This window comes from Anser cygnoides, chromosome 2 (assembly GCF_040182565.1).
Source record: "Anser cygnoides isolate HZ-2024a breed goose chromosome 2, Taihu_goose_T2T_genome, whole genome shotgun sequence".
NCBI lineage: Eukaryota > Metazoa > Chordata > Aves > Anseriformes > Anatidae > Anser > Anser cygnoides.
The window spans coordinates 88,839,783-88,859,627 of NC_089874.1; the positions used below are offsets into that span (position 1 = coordinate 88,839,783).

General features: G+C 44.6%; 1 protein-coding gene across 1 annotated transcript; it reads right to left on the minus strand.

Moving 5' to 3' along the window:
• Window positions 1–433: 433 nt before the first annotated feature.
• On the minus strand, window positions 434–17,573 carry UBE2QL1 (ubiquitin conjugating enzyme E2 QL1). Its single transcript, XM_048076376.2, has 2 exons — window positions 16,529–17,573; window positions 434–1,761 (listed from the first exon to the last, which is right to left on the minus strand). Exons 1-2 carry the CDS (start codon window positions 17,369–17,371, stop codon window positions 1,630–1,632), a joined length of 975 nt encoding a protein of 324 aa, XP_047932333.1. The 5' UTR covers window positions 17,372–17,573; the 3' UTR covers window positions 434–1,629.
• Between the last annotated feature and the right edge of the window lie 2,272 nt (window positions 17,574–19,845).

Consider the following 19,845-nt stretch of genomic DNA (forward strand, 5'->3'; position numbering starts at 1 on the left):
CTCTTCATCTAGCTGACAAACAGCTACATGGGCAAAGCAGATAAACTGAGCAGTGTTTGCACCACTGCTGCGTGAAAATCTGCTCTGCTACTTCTTCATTTGTGCTCTCGTTCCTTTCTTCTTCGTTACTCTTTGGTCTTCTCTGTTGTGTGTTGTTGTAAATCAAACTCTAAGCCCCTGACCTGTCTGCACGGTCTCCACACATCTAGAAACTGGTCAACCACTTTGATGTAGTCTTGACTTAGAGATATAATGGGAAGTGTTTTCAAGCACACACTTTTTCCCCCACCAAATTAGATTCTTACAAATGGTACTGTCCTGCTTGCAATTAATATACTGCCACAACAGACATATGTATAGGATTTCACAGTAGGAAATCTATTACTTTGAATACAAAAGTTGGCCAAAATGATGGAATCCTTGAGGCAACGAAAACGATACTGGTGATTTTATTCAGCATGTGTCCAATACGATTTTCCATTTGGAATCCACATTTTTTTAATGCTTTCCTTATACCATTCTAAACATTACCTTCAGCTTTTATGGAGTCCCTTAGAAAGTTTTTCCATTTGTTTACCAGAAAACTTAAATCTTAATGATTAAATAATAGGACATTTATATACATCAGTGGGTTTTCTCAGATACTGGGCTCTAAGTACATACAATGTCTATTGAGTAAAAAGAAAAAAGAAAAATCCAGTCATGCAAATCATCTTACAAACCATGTTTCATTTGCTTTGAAAATTTTTTACTCTGTTACTGGCATATCATTTTAAAATTAAGCAGATAATTTTTTTAAGGTTGCTTTGTCCATTTCCACTTGTTTGTTTTGCCGTTTTGAAGAACTGAGGGGCCACATGCGACTGCAGAAGGTACTGGCAGGGTAATAATGCTTCTGCTACCACCAACCACTTCAAGCCCTGGCATGGATGTGTTTAAAAAAACCACCTAACCTTCAGCTAACTGCACTGGTTTATTTCTGAACAGCACATCACAATATCAGCATAGATAGCACATTGTAACCAGTTGGGTGATTCCACTTAATAATTTGTCAACACTAGGACCTTTCATCATTTTAATTCCGGTTTCATTTATGAATTAAAGGTCATATATAGAGCACAAATGAGGTCTAAATTTAGTCACAGCAGACCACAGTTCCACATAAAGACAAATCTTCAAGTTATGTTGACCTGCTAGGAGACAAAGATAAACAGCACAGCAAACATGTACCTGCAATGCACTGCTTCCCTATTAAATATTAACTGTTTCATTTACATTTAAATGAACTGAGCAGTAATGGATAGACTTTCCAGTACTGCTGTTTGGTGCTGCTGTCATGGAAAGAAGCTGAAGACAATGTGGGCTGTATGGGGGCAAATGATGCAATCTCAACATCCGCTCAAGTGACTTCAATGACGACCATTCTCCAGTCTTGAAATATAATCCTAAACAGCATCTTTTTTTTCCTCTCCCTCTGTAAACACATCTGTTCATAAATAACTTAGATGTCTCCTTGACATTCATGGTATGTAACTGAAGCTGAAGTAGAAAAGGATGGGCGGCGTACAGCACTGAGGAGATGTCACAGTACTTTTGTTCAGCATTTTTGTCAAGTGCAGGTTGCTAACATCAGCCATCAGAGACGGGCGGAGTGACCCACCCATACTTTTCATGGGTCTTCACCAAACTCTTAAATGTTGCTTCAGCTTCCTTTCGACTGAACGACTTTTTTGATTTGCCAGCTTTTCTGCAGATACGGCCCTGCACCAAACAAAAAAGAAAACCTTCATTAAGCATGTGAATATACGCAGCTGGAAACCGCAGCTTAAGTTTTCAACACCTCCAGCCACCGTGTATCTGCTTGCAGATACCAGAAAGCACTGTTCCCGAACTGAGGCGGACAAAGATACTATTAGAGATGATTAAAAATGGTAATGGAGTAAAGGGGGGGAAAAAAAAAAGACAGACATCTGCTGGCTGCTTCTTCGCGATGAACCCCTGTGCTGGCAGGCTGCCCTGCATGCAGCAGCACCCCGCTGCTGCCTTGGGGCTCGCTGCTCTTCTCACACCCGCTCAAACCAACGCAGGGATGTCTGCCTTGCAGTGCTCGGCGTGCAAACCCTCATGCAGCCCCGTGAGGTCAGAGGGGCAGCCCCAAGCAGGCAGGGACCCTTTGCAATGCGGGGCCCCGTGGCCCTTCCCAGCCACAGGAGAGGAAGGGGCTCCCCTAGTGCTAGAGGAGAACGGCACTACAAAATACATCCTTCCCACCAAGCACACTTCATTTTTCTTCCTCTCCTCTGAACTGTCAGAAATGAATAGCCCTGGCACATCCTAAAAGCACCTCTACACATGCTTGCTTCCAACCTACATAAGAAAAATCTAACTTGTTTACTACCCCATCGTGACAAGCTGGCTCGACAATACATGAAAATATACGCATACTGCACCTCTATTACTTTGCCATTAAATATTACCTCCAAACAAACATCAGCATATAATTTCAAATCCTTGCTTGGCAACGTAGACATTTAGTGAGTTATTAATAGCCCACCTTAGTTTGCACATTGGTCCATGTCAATTACCACGTAACAGAAAACACAAGGAAGAAATACAGCTGCAGATTTATTCCATTCTGCAGCACTAATACTCTTTACAGTACTTCTGCCTATTGGGTTTGTCACAAAACAAACGTTTAATAAAATCACGAGTGCAATAATTTTTGTAACTTTTTGACAGACTGCACAAACGTTATTTGATGAGCAGATACCATAGTACCATGTTACAATTATTAAGAACCACGATAGCACCTTCTGATATTTTGCACTCTTTTGCTCAAAGGGATATATCAGGTTGCATTTTTTGCTTCCTATATTTTGCTGCCAATTTGGAATCCAAAATGAAAATTGTCATTCTTAATTACATGCAACAATTAATCCTGAGAAAATAATTAGCTATGTGGAGAAAAAAAATTAAAAAGGGAAAACAACAAACTCTGTCTTCAGAGTAACAAAGCTATTTTTACACAGTAAAATGAGTAAGATTTCCCTGCAGTGTGGACAAATCATCTCACTGTAGAAAGCTGTCACAATATTGCACAGATATGCTTTTGTGTTCAGCACCACTATTATTGTAACAAAACTAGACATAGGACATAAAAAAGCTGTTTTTTATTCCTATTTTAAAAAGTCCCTTTTCTGTGTGGTTTGACTTCTCTTTCAGAGAACTTAAGATTAAGAGTGGCCTTTAATTCCACGCTCCATTTATTCGAGCCGCCCTTGGTTTTCTCAAAAATAGATATTTTACCTTTTGACGCTTTTTCTCCCTTTTCTTCCTATTCCCCACTTATAAACTGTGAGCATATTTTCAGCATAATTTATCTTTAAATATTCTTGTACTAGACTGAACAGTAAGACAACTTCACTATCCCCACACTAACCCGGCAATTAGTATTTCACAAATAAGGATGGTCTGAAGGGTACTCATTTAACCCTGAAAAGAAGTGTTTGACAAAAGGAATAATTAAATAAAACTAGGTAACATTTTCAAAATCTCATGAGTGCTACTTCTAATGCTGCTCGTACCTGGAAAATTGCTGTTCCTGTTGGGTGCTGCACACACACCGCATCCCCATTGAATAATTAAATTCTATATCCTGCAATAGTATTCTTGTTATTACAAAGCATGTTTTCTATTTTCTTCCTAGTCCATGCTTCTCTTGGAAGCATACTTAGAGAATTATAGGAAAAGATAAAGCAAAGCGCAACAGAAGATGAAATCAGCACAGGAAATTACATCCTCAAAATCTCACCAATGAAATACTTTTGAATGTAAATATAAATATAAACCTGCTCTACTACTTAATTTATGGACTAGGTCCATTTGCCATCTCTTGTCTTACATACAAGACTTTTTGGCTTTTATACCTTTCTGAATTGTCTGCATAACACCTAGCACAGGATGATCTACGTCTTCCTCAGTTTTATCAAAATATTAGTACTTATCTGTACCTAGATACAAGATCCTTGCATTCAGAACAGCTACCACTCATATGCAGTGTCAACTGCTTGCTGCTTTGAAACAAGGAAAGTGAGAATTCTTTGGTCTTAGAATAACACAGTGAATATCGTACCACCTAAAATGTTACTGGAGTTACAGCAGATGAAACGAGCATTGCTCCATGAATTTATTCTCATACTTATTAGCAATGTAACAGGTACTGTATGCAGGTTGTATGTAAACTGTGCCATCAAAGACCACCTAATTCTACTAGATGCAGTCTACTTATTTCTATATATTTATACAGAAACTATAAGTGGCATTGCTAGCACTGTCTCTTATTAACCAATACCCTGCCAGGTGTTTATAATTTGGATAAAATTTAACCTCGTGGATTGAAAGTCTCCGTTTCTGGTGCATCAAATAAATCTGAGGTGAAAAGAAGGAAGGGTGAAATTTCAGTCAAAACAATTCGGATGATTTCAAGTCAACGCTACAGGGGTATCAACTGTGCTAATGAATTATAGCTTTTTGCCATTCACACAAAACTCTTCCCGAGTTTAACTAAAAATAGCATTTTGTGCATAGTTATAAAATAGTGTCAAACAACCACTTTAATGGGCACTGTTACCAGCCATGACTAGAGTTTGTTTTCAGACTGCTACTAAAACGTATAGTCATTTTAACTCTGGTCAGGAGACTACGAGCTGTTGTATATTGTAAATATGAAAAATATGGTAAATACAGTATGCAAATACAGTACTGGAGATAGGTCAATTGCACACAACTGCATTTTGACTAATTTCCAAACCATTCATGTCACTACTGTTGTGGCAAGACACACAGAACATCTGCACGACAATGTTTTGATGTGCCCAGCACCAAATCAAGAAAAGACATCAAACCAGTATCTGAACAAGACGAGCACATTCCACAAAAGATTTGAAACAACAGAGAAAACCCAAGAAATCCTTTCATAAAGATATTAATTTTGACTTTAGCTCTGAGTAGTCGCACCAGGAGCTTATTTAAATGCTTGCAATGCTTTCAGACATTCATAGGGAGCTTTTCATAAAGGGATAACTGAAAACCTAATTAAAATAAAGAATTGAAGAGAACATTTCAGATTTTGCCATCTGCTGTAACTTTATGTGCTTACCAAGATATAATTTTAACAAGCTAGAAACATATGAAAGGTGGAAGTAATGACACAGCATCCAACTGGTTTACACAGCCATGCTGAAATGCGGGAGGACGTGCTGCACTGAGCCTTCTTATAACTTCTGCTCCTACGGTGCCTAGTTTTGAATGTCACCCGTCTGCACTTTGCCCAAACTCACGAATTTTGTGACTAAACAGCTGGTAAGGATCCAGTCTATAAGCTGGTAACTGCCAGGTGCTCTAGGCTGCCTTATAGGGCCCTGGCCGTGCTCCCTCCCTCCATATTCAGCAAAAGACCTGAGGTAGGCCTCACATATGGCTCGGCAATCAGATTTACAGACCACCCTGGGCAAATCTTGGAGCTTTTCTACTTCTCAGTGATGCCGTGGTAGCCTCCGCATTTTCCACAACCGTCAGCTCCTCAGCACGTCCTCTCCTCGAGAACACGGCGTGACACTGATGCGCGTACATCCCCAGCAATATTAAACTCAACATTGAATACCTCAGCTCCGTTATCAGGAATGTGCTGCATCTTTCCTTATCTGACAATATCATGCCACAAAGTGGTCTGCAGACAGATTCAAGTCCTGTGCAGAGATGCCGAAAGTGAAGCCTGAAGCTCTTTAGCCTTGGAATCTGACTCAAGCATGTATCTGCCCACATGTGGTCTTTGTGCCATGAAAAACAGTCCTTGCATTTCTTCTGTTACTTCCAGACTCAGGAGGGGTTCAAGGGATTCCCTTGGCAGCAATGAAGGGATTTATCTCTCTCATCAAACCAGTTATGGTAGCTCCTACACCAAAACCCAACAGCCCAGGCATAGTGCACAGAGCCAAGTGTTCTTCCACCTCGTATCACTTTCGGCGCTACCTGAAAGGACAGGACTACAGGCTGGTGACCCGCCCTTCACGGGATCATACTATGACAGAACTGGTGGCTGGAAGGGACCTCTGGAGGTCTCCAGGTCCAACCAGTTACTTGGAGCTGGACTGCCAAAACAGGTCAGTGCAGCTGTGGCACTGCGCAGCCAGCTCCTGAATCCTTCAAGGATGGAGGTTTCACTCCATCCTGCCCTGATGCAGGTCCCTGTGTTACTGGGCCCCCGATTTTCAGAGATTCATCGTATGCAGCCCTCAGCCCTTACATAACTGAGGTTATTCTGAAAACGGCCTAACCCCTGCGCTACACATCCCTGAGGTGCCACAGCAAACCTTTCAGGCATATCCAGGCTTTTTTTTTTTTTTCTGGCCTGGTTAACAAGAAGTTTATTCATCACAAACAGTACACGCCTAATAGAAGCAGACAGGCCTTCATATTGTTAGCACCAGTCTTATCACAAACACCTCAGCCCTGCATTCCCCTCATTAATCCTGGATACGCAAATAACTCATGACTGGTCTTCGAAGGTGAAACCATACCTGCCTTCTGCGCATGGGGCTAAACGTGGTCTGTGTGCTCAAGTCAGCACAAGGGTGCATGGGCAAAATTTCATTTTCTCCCTTTATCACTTGAAGGGCTGTGCCATGCCACAGCTTTCCAAGCCTAGAAGGAAGCTGGCTGTAATGACCTAGTTCTAGGTAAATGTTAAGAGACAGAAAATGAGCAAAGGTTTAGACAAGTACTCAAAAGGCTGTAGGAAGTCGCTGTGCCTCACAGCGCATCTGTGGTGATCCCTCCAAGGACAGGAACGATAGGTCCCAGGTCTGTTGTCTCGTTGTTGTCCACAGACAGTGCGAAACCACAGATTTTTCGGAGAGCTGGAGCACAGCGTGAGGCTCTGGCAGGTAACGTGTTCCACTGATGTGCCCGTGACTAATGGCCTTGGGCCTCAACTGTGCAAAGCCACGTATTGTGCAAACACAGTCAAATCTTTTCAGATAAGTAACAGAAGAATACAATGCTCAGGTCTCAATCAGTCCTATTCTAGAATATTTAATCAAGTTCTCGGAGGAAAACACTTCCACTGGCTTTAAAGAAGCATTTGAAAGCAAAAAAAATGGTATAGTGAGCTACTGTCACATTCTCAGTGCCATGACTACGATGTGCCATAACATCGCTGTTAAGAGTGTAATATACACACTTATATGGGTTTATATATATGTATATATGGGGTTTAATTTTTTTTTTCTTCATATACTGATGAGGCACAGTTAATTGTGTCTCAGAAACTGCATACCATTTATACTGCACGGTAGGTAAGAATTACCTATAACTAAAAAAAAGCAGTACTGAAAATGACGCAGATAAATATTGTTAATGTAGCAGCGTTAAGTGAATTAAAAACGTGACGTTTTCCCTCAAATGTGTAATTTCTGAAGCAGTATCTCCTTGTCTTTTTTAATCTCCTTTTTATGAATAATCCATACAAAGAAGTGGAAACTCAGCAAATTCCAGCTTTAAAGCATCCTATAAACTGCTCCTTTTGGGAATGTGACTGTTCTTTGACAAGGAAAAAAAAACTGTGTTCCAGCTGAGTAATTATTAACACTCACTTGTCTGGTGCAAGTAGCTTTTAATCAATGTGAGAACACCTACAGCCCTAATCCCTGTTGGCCTGCTACGGAGCACTGTGCCCTCCTCCTTGTCTTTCCCTGAAGCCAACACAGTCAGCAGCACGGCTTCAGTACAGCTGAGGGTTAAAAAACTTTGTTTGTGCATCTTAAGGACGGGACAAACTGCTTTAGCAAAAGAACAAGAAAACCTTGACAGCCAGCCACGTTTGTGGAACATGCCTCCAGCCCCGAAATCACAACGTGAGTAAAATCAGGCTAATGGTGGGCTTGCATTAAGAGGAAGCCCTACCATCACATGGTACCTGCTAGACTAGATGGAGAAGGGTCATTTCTATGTTAGTTTTCTGCTGAGCTCTCAGAGTATCTCCCTGTGCTATCAGGTACCAGCACAGTTACTGACTGAGTGTCTGGTCCAAGCGACAGAGCTGGATCCGTGACAGCCCCTCTTTGCATTAGCTCACGGGTCCTCCACCTCATGAAACTGAAGTTACCCAAGTTGAACGCTGCCACGGCTGCAAAGCAAAGCAACTCGAAACATAGCAAGGCAAAGCAAAGCAAAGCATCCTTTATGACAGGTGCTACAGACAAGGGAACCACAACCCAGACAGCAATGTCTATCTCCACATTTCCCAAAGTTTCACCACAACAAAAAATGAAATTAAAATTAAATAAAATTAAAATTAAATAAAATTTTAAAAAAAAAAGCAAAAATCTGACTACCTCTGGGAACATTTAACTGATATACAACCAAGTTCGGCAGGCTTAGTGCCACAAGCTGGTGTGCTTTTTCTTCTGCTATTTATGCAAACGTGTCCATCTCTTGACTGTGATATGTTTCGTACTGATGCACATGGACATCTTAGTCATTGAGCTCCCATTTCTAAGTGCTTTGAGCATGTATCCTCATATCACCTTTGAAAAAAAGATTATCTGTACTTCACAAGCGGGAAAGAAGACTACAGAGAAGATATATGACTTGCCCATGGCTGCACCCAAAGTCAGCGGCAAAACCTGGATGCTAGGTTTGGATTACCACTCCTCTGCTTAAGTGCTCTAATTAGAAATTGAAATTATTAGCTTTCTTTTTCCCCCACATAACTATAAAACACTTCAATCCTGAGTATATTTTATAGAAATACTTAATATTGTCAAAATAATAGAAACTTTGACATTTATAGAAATGTACAGAAAATTTGACAAAATTAATTAACATCAATTTCTTCTTGTGATGTTTTCATTTTTTTTAATGGGCACACATTCAAGAAATAAGCTCTACATTTCTTACTGCAACTGTCGTCTTGTTACCATTTATAACACAAACCTAGAAACAGTAGAAACATCTAGTCGTTCTACAGCTCATAAAACCTAACTATGAGAAACATCTGAGCTCCAGGCCATTTCATAATGCAGGCTTACTCTTCCTTCCTCAGGTTTATTTTCACTCGTCTTTGCATACAGATTTGGGATTGTTACTGATTTGTAACTCTACCAAGGAGTCACTGCAGAAGCCCTGGGGCTTCCGAAGAGCCCGTGCAGAAGAGAGTGAAATCAATGAGGATCCTCAATTTTAACAACACACACAAAATCATATAGTAGATAAAAAAAAACATTTTCCAAGGGCTGACTCTGCATGTGCAGGAGGAAGGCATGTGACACGCATCCGTCAGACACAGCTGAATACAAGCATGCCTGATGCACTGCTCCTCAGCTTGGCTTTTAACTGGAATGGGGCAAACTAGATTGGCACCTTGACCCTATTTCAGAACAGGAACCGCTTGCGTATCTTAAGTATGGTGCCCGCTTACCTGTTTTGTGAACACCAATATACAATGCAAATTTATGTTCACCAAAACACGCACCTTTCTCCCTAACTCATGCTTTCATGCACCGTCCCATGCAGCTTGTCCTGTAACTCCCCGAACCTATTCAGTTACCACCATTTTCGGCCAGAGTTAAAGACTGCCACGAGGAGCGTTCAGCACCCTCTAGAAATGAGTCTGTAGCATATGGCTGAACCAGGTGTCAGGGTAGCCCCGGGCCTCACACTTCTCAATAGTACGACGGTACTCAACAGAAACCTGGCATTCAATTTACAAGTCAGACGACTGGAGCCCGCGCACGTTAAATTTAACATGTATTTTGAGCCGTTCAGACAGCATAATCACCACAGCCTCTGAAGTTCTCCCTGTTTAACTGCAGAGTAATTGCACCTGGCAATCCTTCCATCCTCACTTCCCCCCCGGTGCCTAATGTCAGTTTTACCTTTCTTGACAATTGCAGAAGGTAATTTGTAAACTGGAAACTGAATGTGAAGGACTGAATATGTCAACGAAAGAGATACTCAGTCTCTCATCAGCCCAAAGCAGCTGAGACGGGGAAAAAAGAAATGCTGCTACTATTAAGTCACTTAACCAACGTCCCACTTTGTGGCAACAGATGCCCACCCAGGGGACATGCCTTGGATCTCGCCTGACAATAAGACTCCCTCTGTATGAGGACCGGAACTGTTGTAGAGTTACAGATCTTTGATCTGGAAGTCTCCGGTCATGCATGGAAATCGCTGGGCACTCTGTAGATGCTAGGAAATCTGCATATTTTCAAGCCTAGCCTGTATAATGAAGAGTAAATCTTCCTCACAACAGAAAGTAGGTTGCTTTGGTTAATCCTCCATGAGAACACCATGTCACCCCTCAGGGACTAGGCTTTCTGCATTTGAAAAAACATGATTCTTACACAAAGATTTGACAAAATGCACAAATGCTACAGTTCACTCTATTTGAACACTTTCACTGAATAAATGAGGCCTTCTACAGCTTAAGGAAGAATTTTACTCTTTTGAGCAAATTCAATTTTGTTAGGATCCAAAGCGGCAATTCTTTTAAGTTCTGATTTAGGAGATCAGCCAAGTATTGCAAGGAAGAATTAGTCCCACTTGCCATAAAAGGACGTTTTAAGATAAGAGGTTTGTTTCAATTCAGTGATTTTACTTATTTGTTGACTATGTTAACATTAAGGATGATAGCTGAATGTATTTTGAAAGCTCTAAAATTTTGCCTTTCTACACTTTCAAGGGGTAAAATGGAGATTATATTCCTTCTGCTTTTTAAAAGAATTAAAGCAACCTCCTACTTCAACGAGTCGGAATCCCTGTGTCTTCATTCCTCTCAGTAGAATATATTTGCATAATAATAGAGTCTATAGTCAGAATTGCAATATATCAGAGTACACATGAACAATGTTTTTTCCAGCCCATTCATCATTCCCAGCACCTCAACATGGCAAATATGTATGTTCCCGCTTAGACTTCAGCTTGAAAATCTAGATTTCTCAATTGCAATAAAAGTGAAATCTTAGAAGGCCAATATATTTGATTTTTCTCTGTACTAAACAATATTCTTTGTTACCTCTTAAGCCCAACATTTATACCTTTTCATGGGGAACAAACCCCACAAAATGTTTTTTGTCTCCTCTGTAATCTTTGTATATGAGTCAATGTGTTTTTAGTCATGGACCTAAAGCAACATTTCTTCCCTTGATAATAACTGGCATCGTTTGCTTAGGCAATAAATCGAAAGCTAAAAGCAAGCCAGATTTATTTTTTAAGGCCCTAATATGGGGGCCTTATGGCCCTAAACAATTTAGAGGCCATTGAGTTCTCTACATCTTTCTGCAGCATTTGAGATTAGCTGATTTATTCATGGCTACAGTCCTCAAACTGAGTATCTGGAGTAGGAAAGCTCATGGATTTGCAGTTAATTTCTGCTATACATATTTGAAAGACCTGAAGCCTGCTGACCTCCCGGACACCATGCAAGGTCCCATCTGCTATCTGCTCACTCATACTTTTGTTTGAAAGGATGAAGAGGGACTAATTTAATCTATGCTTAACAGCTATGTTCTGCATTTCTTTTTCATAAAATAAGCCCATTTCTCCTGTTTCAATCTGCTAGAAGTCAGCTGCGATACTAGCATTTTTAAAATGGAAATGCAGATCAGCCTAATGTTCGTACAAAGCACATCTCTCTTGAAGCAAACTGAGAGGCTTACACTGAGGTACTTCTAACATTACAATGCAAGTGATGAAAGCACTATGCACAAATAAATAACTTTTATTTGATTTCACAAAATTTTCCTATAGGAATTAAATCTTAATCACAAAGTATGTTTTGACTTTGATTTAAATCATTATATATATAGAATCCCACACCAGCAAGAGTACTCATGACTAGGGGTTCCCTATTCCTACTTCAGTACGTCCTGACAAAACCTGTATGCTTTTTCTATTCACAGGAAGGATGAGGACATATTTTCCTCAACACAAAGAACTTTTTCCATGAGATAATCTGCAGAGTCGTCAGTCACCTGACAGCTACCGCTGTCTGGTATTTCTGTCCTCAGCCTCCACAGAGAGAGCGAGGAACTCATAAAAAGGAGGACAAGGCTGCTACTGATCAGTTGCTAGCCTAGGCTCGAAGTCCTCAAGGCATCATATAGATCTGTGTTACTTGTTCTCAAAAAAAAGTGAGCAATTCATGATATACTATTTCGACAGCATACTTAGATGTGTGCTCTTTTAAGCTTCTACTAAACCAATGTCCAATTGTCCCTCTCTAGAGAGAAACAACGTGGATTCATCTCATTTTTCCAACTGCCTGCTAAAATCACCCACGCTGCAGTATCTTTTTCTTCCAAATATAAAGTGTGAGTGTTTGGTTTAGTGTATTAAAGGACTGAAAATCCTCTTCCACTTCCGAGCAAAGTCTGTGTTTCATTTGGGACCATATCATCTGTCTCCAAACCCGGGGCTGTTCCCTCAGAGCCTGATGCAGGCCTCAGCCACGTGCATCACAACCCACCTCCCACTTCTTCACCGCTCTCATATGACTGGCGTTGCTCCCGCTGCCTTCACCCAGCCATTGATGTTGTCAGTGTGATCATGGCAATGGTACTGTTATCAGGAAACCGATGCTTTTTTAAGCCCCCCTCTTAAATACCAAACTGGTAAAAAGCAGCTTTAAAGCACGCCGCTGCAGGGGCATTGCGCAGAGCAGGCAGATCCCATAGCCCATGTGAGCAAGTAGACACGGGTGGTGCTGAACAGCTGCCCCCAGGACAGCAGGCAGCTGACATTCAAATTATTTCCTCAGTATTGCCTCAGGTGAGCATTTCGTTGGGTGAAATCCCAGCTCGGCAGCGGCCGATGGCCACTTCGCCGTGGGTGGAAACAGGCCGAGCTTCTGGCCATGACGGTGGAAGCCAGCGAGCGGCACGTCATCCCCTCAAAACCAAGGCTGAAGTTGAGATAAGGGCAACACTGAGTTTGTAAAATAAGATTCTGGATTCCAGACAGATAAACAATCTTAGGCCTTTGATGTACTGAGAATTCCCCTCAAGATACCGACTAGGGCTGTGTGAATAATTGACTTTTTCAGCTGAATAGCTGAAGCAACCAACCAAACAAACCCCAACTTGTTTGTTAATTAACATTTTTTTCTCCCTTGAAAACTGAAAGAAAAGAAGAAAAAAGAAAAAAAAAGCATAGTTTGGGGTTGCTGAATTGTTTCATTCAAACAGAAATTGTCTCTCTTTCATCTAAACTATTTTTTTTTTCAGAAAAAAGGCATCTAAAAATGCAACACAAAGTTTCTGATAGGAAACATGGGCATGGATAGGAACAGAAAATATTTACTGGGCCAATGGGAGTACCTCTGTATCCCATGATGTAGGACACTTCCCAAGCAAGGCCACCTAAGGTATATGGCTCCTGCTTGGGGAACCTGGAGAAACACCTATCCTACTTTAAAATCCAGCCCCTGGGAGACATGCCTGAGTCAAAATTCCTGCTCAGGTACGGGAATCGGGACCTAACGCTTCAAGCACGATGCAGAGAAGTAGTAGGGAAGTGCCACCTATCAACTTCTTTGTTGCGCACTTAAGTCTCCCTACGATCCTGAATCAGATGTTTCACTTCAGAAAGATCAAAATGAATTCGCTCCATTTTTCTGTAGCTCTGCTAAAAGGTCTGTGAAATCTACTGAAAAACCTGAATATGCCAAGAGTCTTGATTGCCCCAAAAGTGTACTTTCAGCGTAAGCCTCGTTAGCTTTTCAATCACTTTGTCAAAAAAAAAAAAGAAAAAAGGCTACATAGGTCAACAAAATAATATACCAAGAAGTGCTGCAGTTTTCTCCAAGGAACTAAAACCCAGCACAGATCAGCAACTCAGTAGTTAGCAATGGAAAACAGCACTGATAAGAAACAGTGAATGAAATCAACCACCTTAGTTTTATCATTCAAACTGTCAAAAGGATAAATGTAAGCTGCTGGAAAGTTCAGTCCTGCCTACTCACATCTGCGTTTGTATTACAGACACGCACTCTCGGATGTGTCACAGGCTCAAGTATTTACGATGATTTCATGCTAAATCACCGCCCTATGACTGGGTGACATTTCTCTTGAAGGTCCCCATTCCCCCATGCTCCCGGTAGGACCCACGCTGCAGAGCCGCCTCTGAGGACTGTTTCCCTGAACTGTAGCGTGAGCTGGGCTGCACCCTCCATCAGTTAACATTAATTTTTAATTCAGAAATTAAACAACTACCCCAATTTAAGCCACTGCCATTTGTTCAGGAACAGCCACTGCAGCCAGCGAGGCTACCCACAGCATGACAGAAGTTATCCAAAACCAGCTCTGCAGCTCAGGGAAATGCAGTACCCCTACTTCTGACATTTTTGCAGCTGTACTTTCATTTTTAAAAAAATATTACAGTCCAGAGCATATTACCTTTAAAATACAAAATGAAATGGGGATCCGGGAGTGCCTGCTGTTATTTTGAGCCGTATTATGCAATTGAATCGAGATTACATAACCAGAGTGTGATTACAGAAATGTGGCTCCCATTACACAGAGCCTGGCTACGATTACAGAGTGGCAGCCCATCACAGATTACACATCTGTAACAAGAAATTAAACTTATTGTTAATATTACCTATTAATGTTTCAGTTTAGAATGCACACACGCAGACTTTGAAGAGCACATTATAGCTACTTAGCTAGTAAGTTACTAGCAGCAATTTGTTTTAGACTTTTATTTTATCCCACATGCATTTTCTTTTTTATAATTAACATCTTAAACTTCTGGAAGAATGTTATTGAAACTCTTGTATATTAAATGTGCCTACTAATGGTGCACCCATAAACATCCTGTGTTATCAGAAACTACTATTACTTTGTGGAAAAAACTCTTAAGGGGATTAGGCAAAAAATACAGGTTAAAAAGCTAAATATTAGTTACTTATCTAATAATTTAGTGGTTTTCTTTACTGAGTCGTTTTATGATCTCAGTAAACCTTAACCTAACCCTTTAACAACATTGAATACTGCAGAAATGTGCCAAATTGTTAAAAGAAACAGACAGAATTTAGTATTGTCCTTCTAAATCCTTGTTTAAAATAATGACAAATATAATCACTATAATAAGATGGGTTACCACATTGCATGACATGCTAAGAGTAGCTACAGAACTTCAGAATACCTCTGGCTTAATGTAAATTAAGGCTCTTTTTTTGTTTTCTGGTAGGTGTTTTTTATATCCCAAGGTGACCTAGGGAACTTGACCTATTCCTCTTCAAATGAAACGCAGAGAAAAATACTACCTGATTTAAAAAAAAAAAAAAAAAAAGCGGTAGGCCCAAATGAAACAAGGGAGAATGAAAACACTTACAGATGAGGCCATTACATAAACAAATTTTCTGTGTTAAGGTAAACTGAGTCTTTACTCCTGTTCATGCAAGCAGTTCCACAGAAGCAAACAGGAGTAACCTTTCCAAACAAATGAATAACATGTTATTATTTACTCCTTCCCCCGTCCTCGCCGAGATAGGAATTTAAGAAGTTACTCAGCATCATTCAGTGACAGATGAGGAGCTGTTCATGCCCACTGGGCTCAAGGGCATTCATGAAGCGAGCAGCAAAAAAACCACCCCGCCACAGCCATGTGTACACTGCCCACTACAATGACCACGAAGAAAGACGGGTTATGAGTTTCGCCAGCAATATTTACCTACTTATTAAAAACGTCTTTATGAAATACTTCTAAGGATATTCTGCAGGAGAGAAAGAAAATACAAATAAAACATGTTGATTCAGCTGGGAAGGAGGCGAGATCCTCTGCCGGGGGAACCAGGAACCTCCTCCAGAGGGGAGAGGAGAGCTGGCTGGATCCGTCCAGCTGCTGTCGCTGCAGAGGCACCCTGAATTAGGTGGTCCTTCTGGGCAGGGGCATTTTAGGCTGGCACAACTCCGGCACAGCCGCACCAGGTGTGACCTCCGGGGGCCCCTGCAGAGGACAGCAGTGGACAAAGACCTGGGGGCAGCAGCTCCGGCATCGCGCCCTGTGCCAGCGGCCGGACTTCACCGAGGAGGCCAGCAAGGATGGAGGCCACGAAGCATGAAGGCCATCAAGTACGGAGGCCAGCAAGTATGGCCAACCAGCTGGAGAAGGGCAGGAGGTGGAGGACTCCAGCCCTGAGCCCCTATTGCTTCGGGACCCTGTGCCTTGTCTCAGTGCCACATGCCACCAGGCTAATCTGAGGAGCAGGAGGCAGGCAGGAGGGCACGACGCCTGCCTCTGCTCCTCGCCCCTCCACGCCGCCCTGCACCTCTGCTGTGCTGAGAAGGGCCCCGGGAGCGAAAGATGCTCCCCTTCCTGCCCACCAGCAACACCAGTGCCTCGAGGGGAACCCCTCGCCTGGTCCCGGCCGAGGTTGGACCCACCACCCTTTGGGGTCGCCATCCTTAGGGCTGCGCAGACGCCCGCGCCCCACGCGCGCGGTGGGAGCCGCGACCCCCCCTACCTGCCCCTTGACCAGGCTGGCCGCGAACTGCCTCATGACGGCCTCCACCGTGTAGGCGCTGGACCAGCCGCGGGGGGTGAGCAGCTCCATGCAGATGGCTCCGCCGTCGAGGACGTAGCCGTTCTCCAGGCGCGGGCTCAGCACCCTCATGAAGGGCGGCGAGAAGGGGAAGTTGTCGGGGAAGGTGAGGTTGAGCAGGATGTACTCCGTGTTGGTCTCCTTCATGTCCTGCCACAGCACCGAGTCCTTGTCCACCTGGTGCAGCTTCACGTTCCAGTCGAAGAGGCTCTCGTCCACCAGCTCCACCGAGATGAAGCGGTCGCTCAGCCGGGCGATGTCCTGCAGCTCCTTCATCAGCCGGCGGCTCCGCACCTGCGTGCAGTGCTGCTGCCGGCCCGCGGGTGCCAGCGGGCCGGGCCCCGACGGCGGCGCCACCGGCCCGGAGCCGGCCCCGGAGCCGGAGGAGCCGGAGCCGGAGCCCGAGCCCGAGCCGGAGCCGTGCCGGCCGCCCCCGTGCTGCTGCTGCTGCTGCTGGGCCGCCTCCTTGCCGGCCGGGGGCTCCCTGGCCGCCTCGCGGGGCTTCTCCCTGCCGCCCGCCTTCTTGTCCTTGCGGCCCCCGGGGCTGCTCTCGCTGCTGCTGCTGCTGCTGCCGCCGGCGGGGGGGGGGCCCTGCGGCTGGGGCTTGTTGCTGCTGTTCTTCTGGCCGCCCCGGCCCCGCAGCGAGGAGCCCTGCTGCCCGCTGCTGCCGCGGTGGTGGTGGTGGTGGTGGTGGTGGTGCTTGGGGTCCTCCGTGTCGCGGCTGTGCAGCCGAATCAGACCGATTTTCCGCAGCAGAGTGGCCATGTTGTGCGCGGCTCCCTTCTCCCTCCTCCCTCTTAATATTTTAATTTTTCTCTTTTTTTTTTTTCTCGCCGAGGGAGGAGGCTCTTTATCCTCGAGGAGCCCCCGCCGGGCTGCCGGTGGCCGCGGGGAGGAGGAGGAGGAGGAGGAAGGGGGGGGGGGAGCACGGCGAGCCCCCGGTGCTGCAGGGGCGGCGGGCAGCGAGGCGCCGGCGCTGCCGCTGGGGGGGGGGTGGGGGGGGGGGGAGGCGTACGGCCGCCGCTCCAACACCGCCCTCCCGTCGCTACGCCGGGGGCATCACCACGGCAAAACGGGAGAAAAAAAAAATAATAAAAAAAAAAATTAAAGATATGTATGAAATAGAGAAATGCCACGGAGAGCCCCCCGGCGCAGGGCGCGCTCTCCCGGTGCCGCCGATGGCTCCCCCGGCACCTCCCGGCTCGCCCCCACCCCCGGCGCCCCCCTTCCCCCGGGGGCCGGTCCCCGCCGCGCCCCCTCCCGGCGCCTCCCCCCGGGCCGGGGAGGGCGGGGGCTCCGCGCCCCCCGCCCCTTTGTTCCGTGCCCCCCCCCCCCCCCCCCCCCCGGGCACCCCCCGCCTGCCGGTGCCGCAGCCCCCGGTACGCGCGCGGTGCAGGGGCTGCGTGGGAGCCTAAGTGTACCCACGCGTGTCCCTGCGCACCCGTTTGTTGCTGTGCGGGTGTGTTGCTCACCCCCACGCGTGTAAAGCACGTAAAGACTGCGTGTATATATATATATATATACCCATGCACTGCCTATATATTGCATATCCTAACCCCACCTGTACCACCCAGTGCGTGACCGTGGGTATAAGCGCCTACGTACGCGTGCACTGCTGTGCGTACGTCTCTCTGTGTTGTTCGTGTGCTTTCGTGTGCCCGCGCAGCAGACGCACAGACCTCATCCCTCCGGTACCTGCTCCCTCCACAGCAGGTCCGTCCATCCTCCTCGGGCCGCCTGCAGCACGGTAGAGAAAAGACAGTTCCCCAGATCTGTCCCCACAGCCCTCTGCCCTCAGAGACTGGAAAATAATAAATAAAAAATGCAGTGAATGCTTTGGATTAGGGAGAAGGCAAGGCCCAAAATACAATTTTATCAATCATGCAGAGTATGTAAAGCAACGGGCAGTGTGTGCATGGAACAGCACTTTATTCTATGATATTTTTTCCAAGCAAACAGACTCCCTTCCCTAGGACTGCCCTCAAACCCCATCCTCAATGGTTTTGAAGACTTGCCTGCGCTGGAAAAGGGCTGCTGCACTTCTGTAACGAAGTCCAGGAGAAACCACTTGGGCTTCTTGAAAGATACTGCAGGACACATGATGTTTTCATCAAAAACTGGGAAACCGACTTGCTTCCAAAAATTGCTGGGGTCAGTTCACTTTTCAGCTTATTTTCCCTTCTTTCTTGCTGTTACTCAGACCCCTTGCTTTTACCAGCGGCTCCACGTTCACCAGGTGACCACTCACCAGCAACTGTTACAGCAAACAAGATGAAAAATATCCAGTCTCCCCGCCAGGCTCTACGGATGCACCCAAATGATAGATTTGCCTGATACACCGTAGGTTAAAAAATAATAAAAAAATAAATCTTGCTGTTTTTAAAATTGAGATCCTAGAATCATATTTGTTTTTCAAATATGGCATTATTAAGGGCTCAAAATCTTATTAAAAACCTTTTTTTTCTATGAGGCTGTTCATGGTTTCATTTATTTTCTCAGTTTGTGCAATCCGCACAGAGCATAGGAATAAGTATTTATTCATTTTCAAGTTTACCTAATAATGTAGCAGGAAGACTTGCTGTATGAAATAGGTATTTGAAGAGATCACAGCAAATGTAATCTAAATTGCAGGCCACATGCCATCAAGAAGGATGGGGAAGATGCACAGCATGACTCTGTGGCCCTGGCAGGGCCACTGCTGTTGGCTGCACCGTGACACTGTGGGGCTTGCAGGGTGGTGGCACTGCTCTGCAGCTCCTTTTTGAGGGCAGGGCGTGAGGAAGCTGGAGGTGGAGGCCCCCTTCTTGCTCCCAGAAGACCCTGTAGAGGTGGGTTAGGAGACATGGAGGAGCTGGCCTGCATGTGCTACCCGGTGCACCTCTCATTAATTATTCTGCTTTGAATGGAAAGAAGATGAAGAGCTGTAAATGATGCCCCAGGAAGCATGTGTGGTTACCAGTACTGTGCTACGCTGCTTTCTTTTTTTCGCTTCTGCCCTCCGTGCTGTTGACCTGCTCAGTCCCAAAGCCTGTTAATATGGTAACCTTTGGGACGGCTTCGATCCTTGCTTGTGAAGGTCCCTGGGGTCTGTTGCTGGTGATGTTTGCTAAATTTCCCCGTTTGGGTAGATATGCATGTGAAATACGGGATGTTTCCTGGGAGGCCAGGTCCCAGAGAAGCTGGAGGTGGGTAGTCTGACTTGGCTGGTAATGTCCTGTCCACCTCATGCTGCTCTCCTA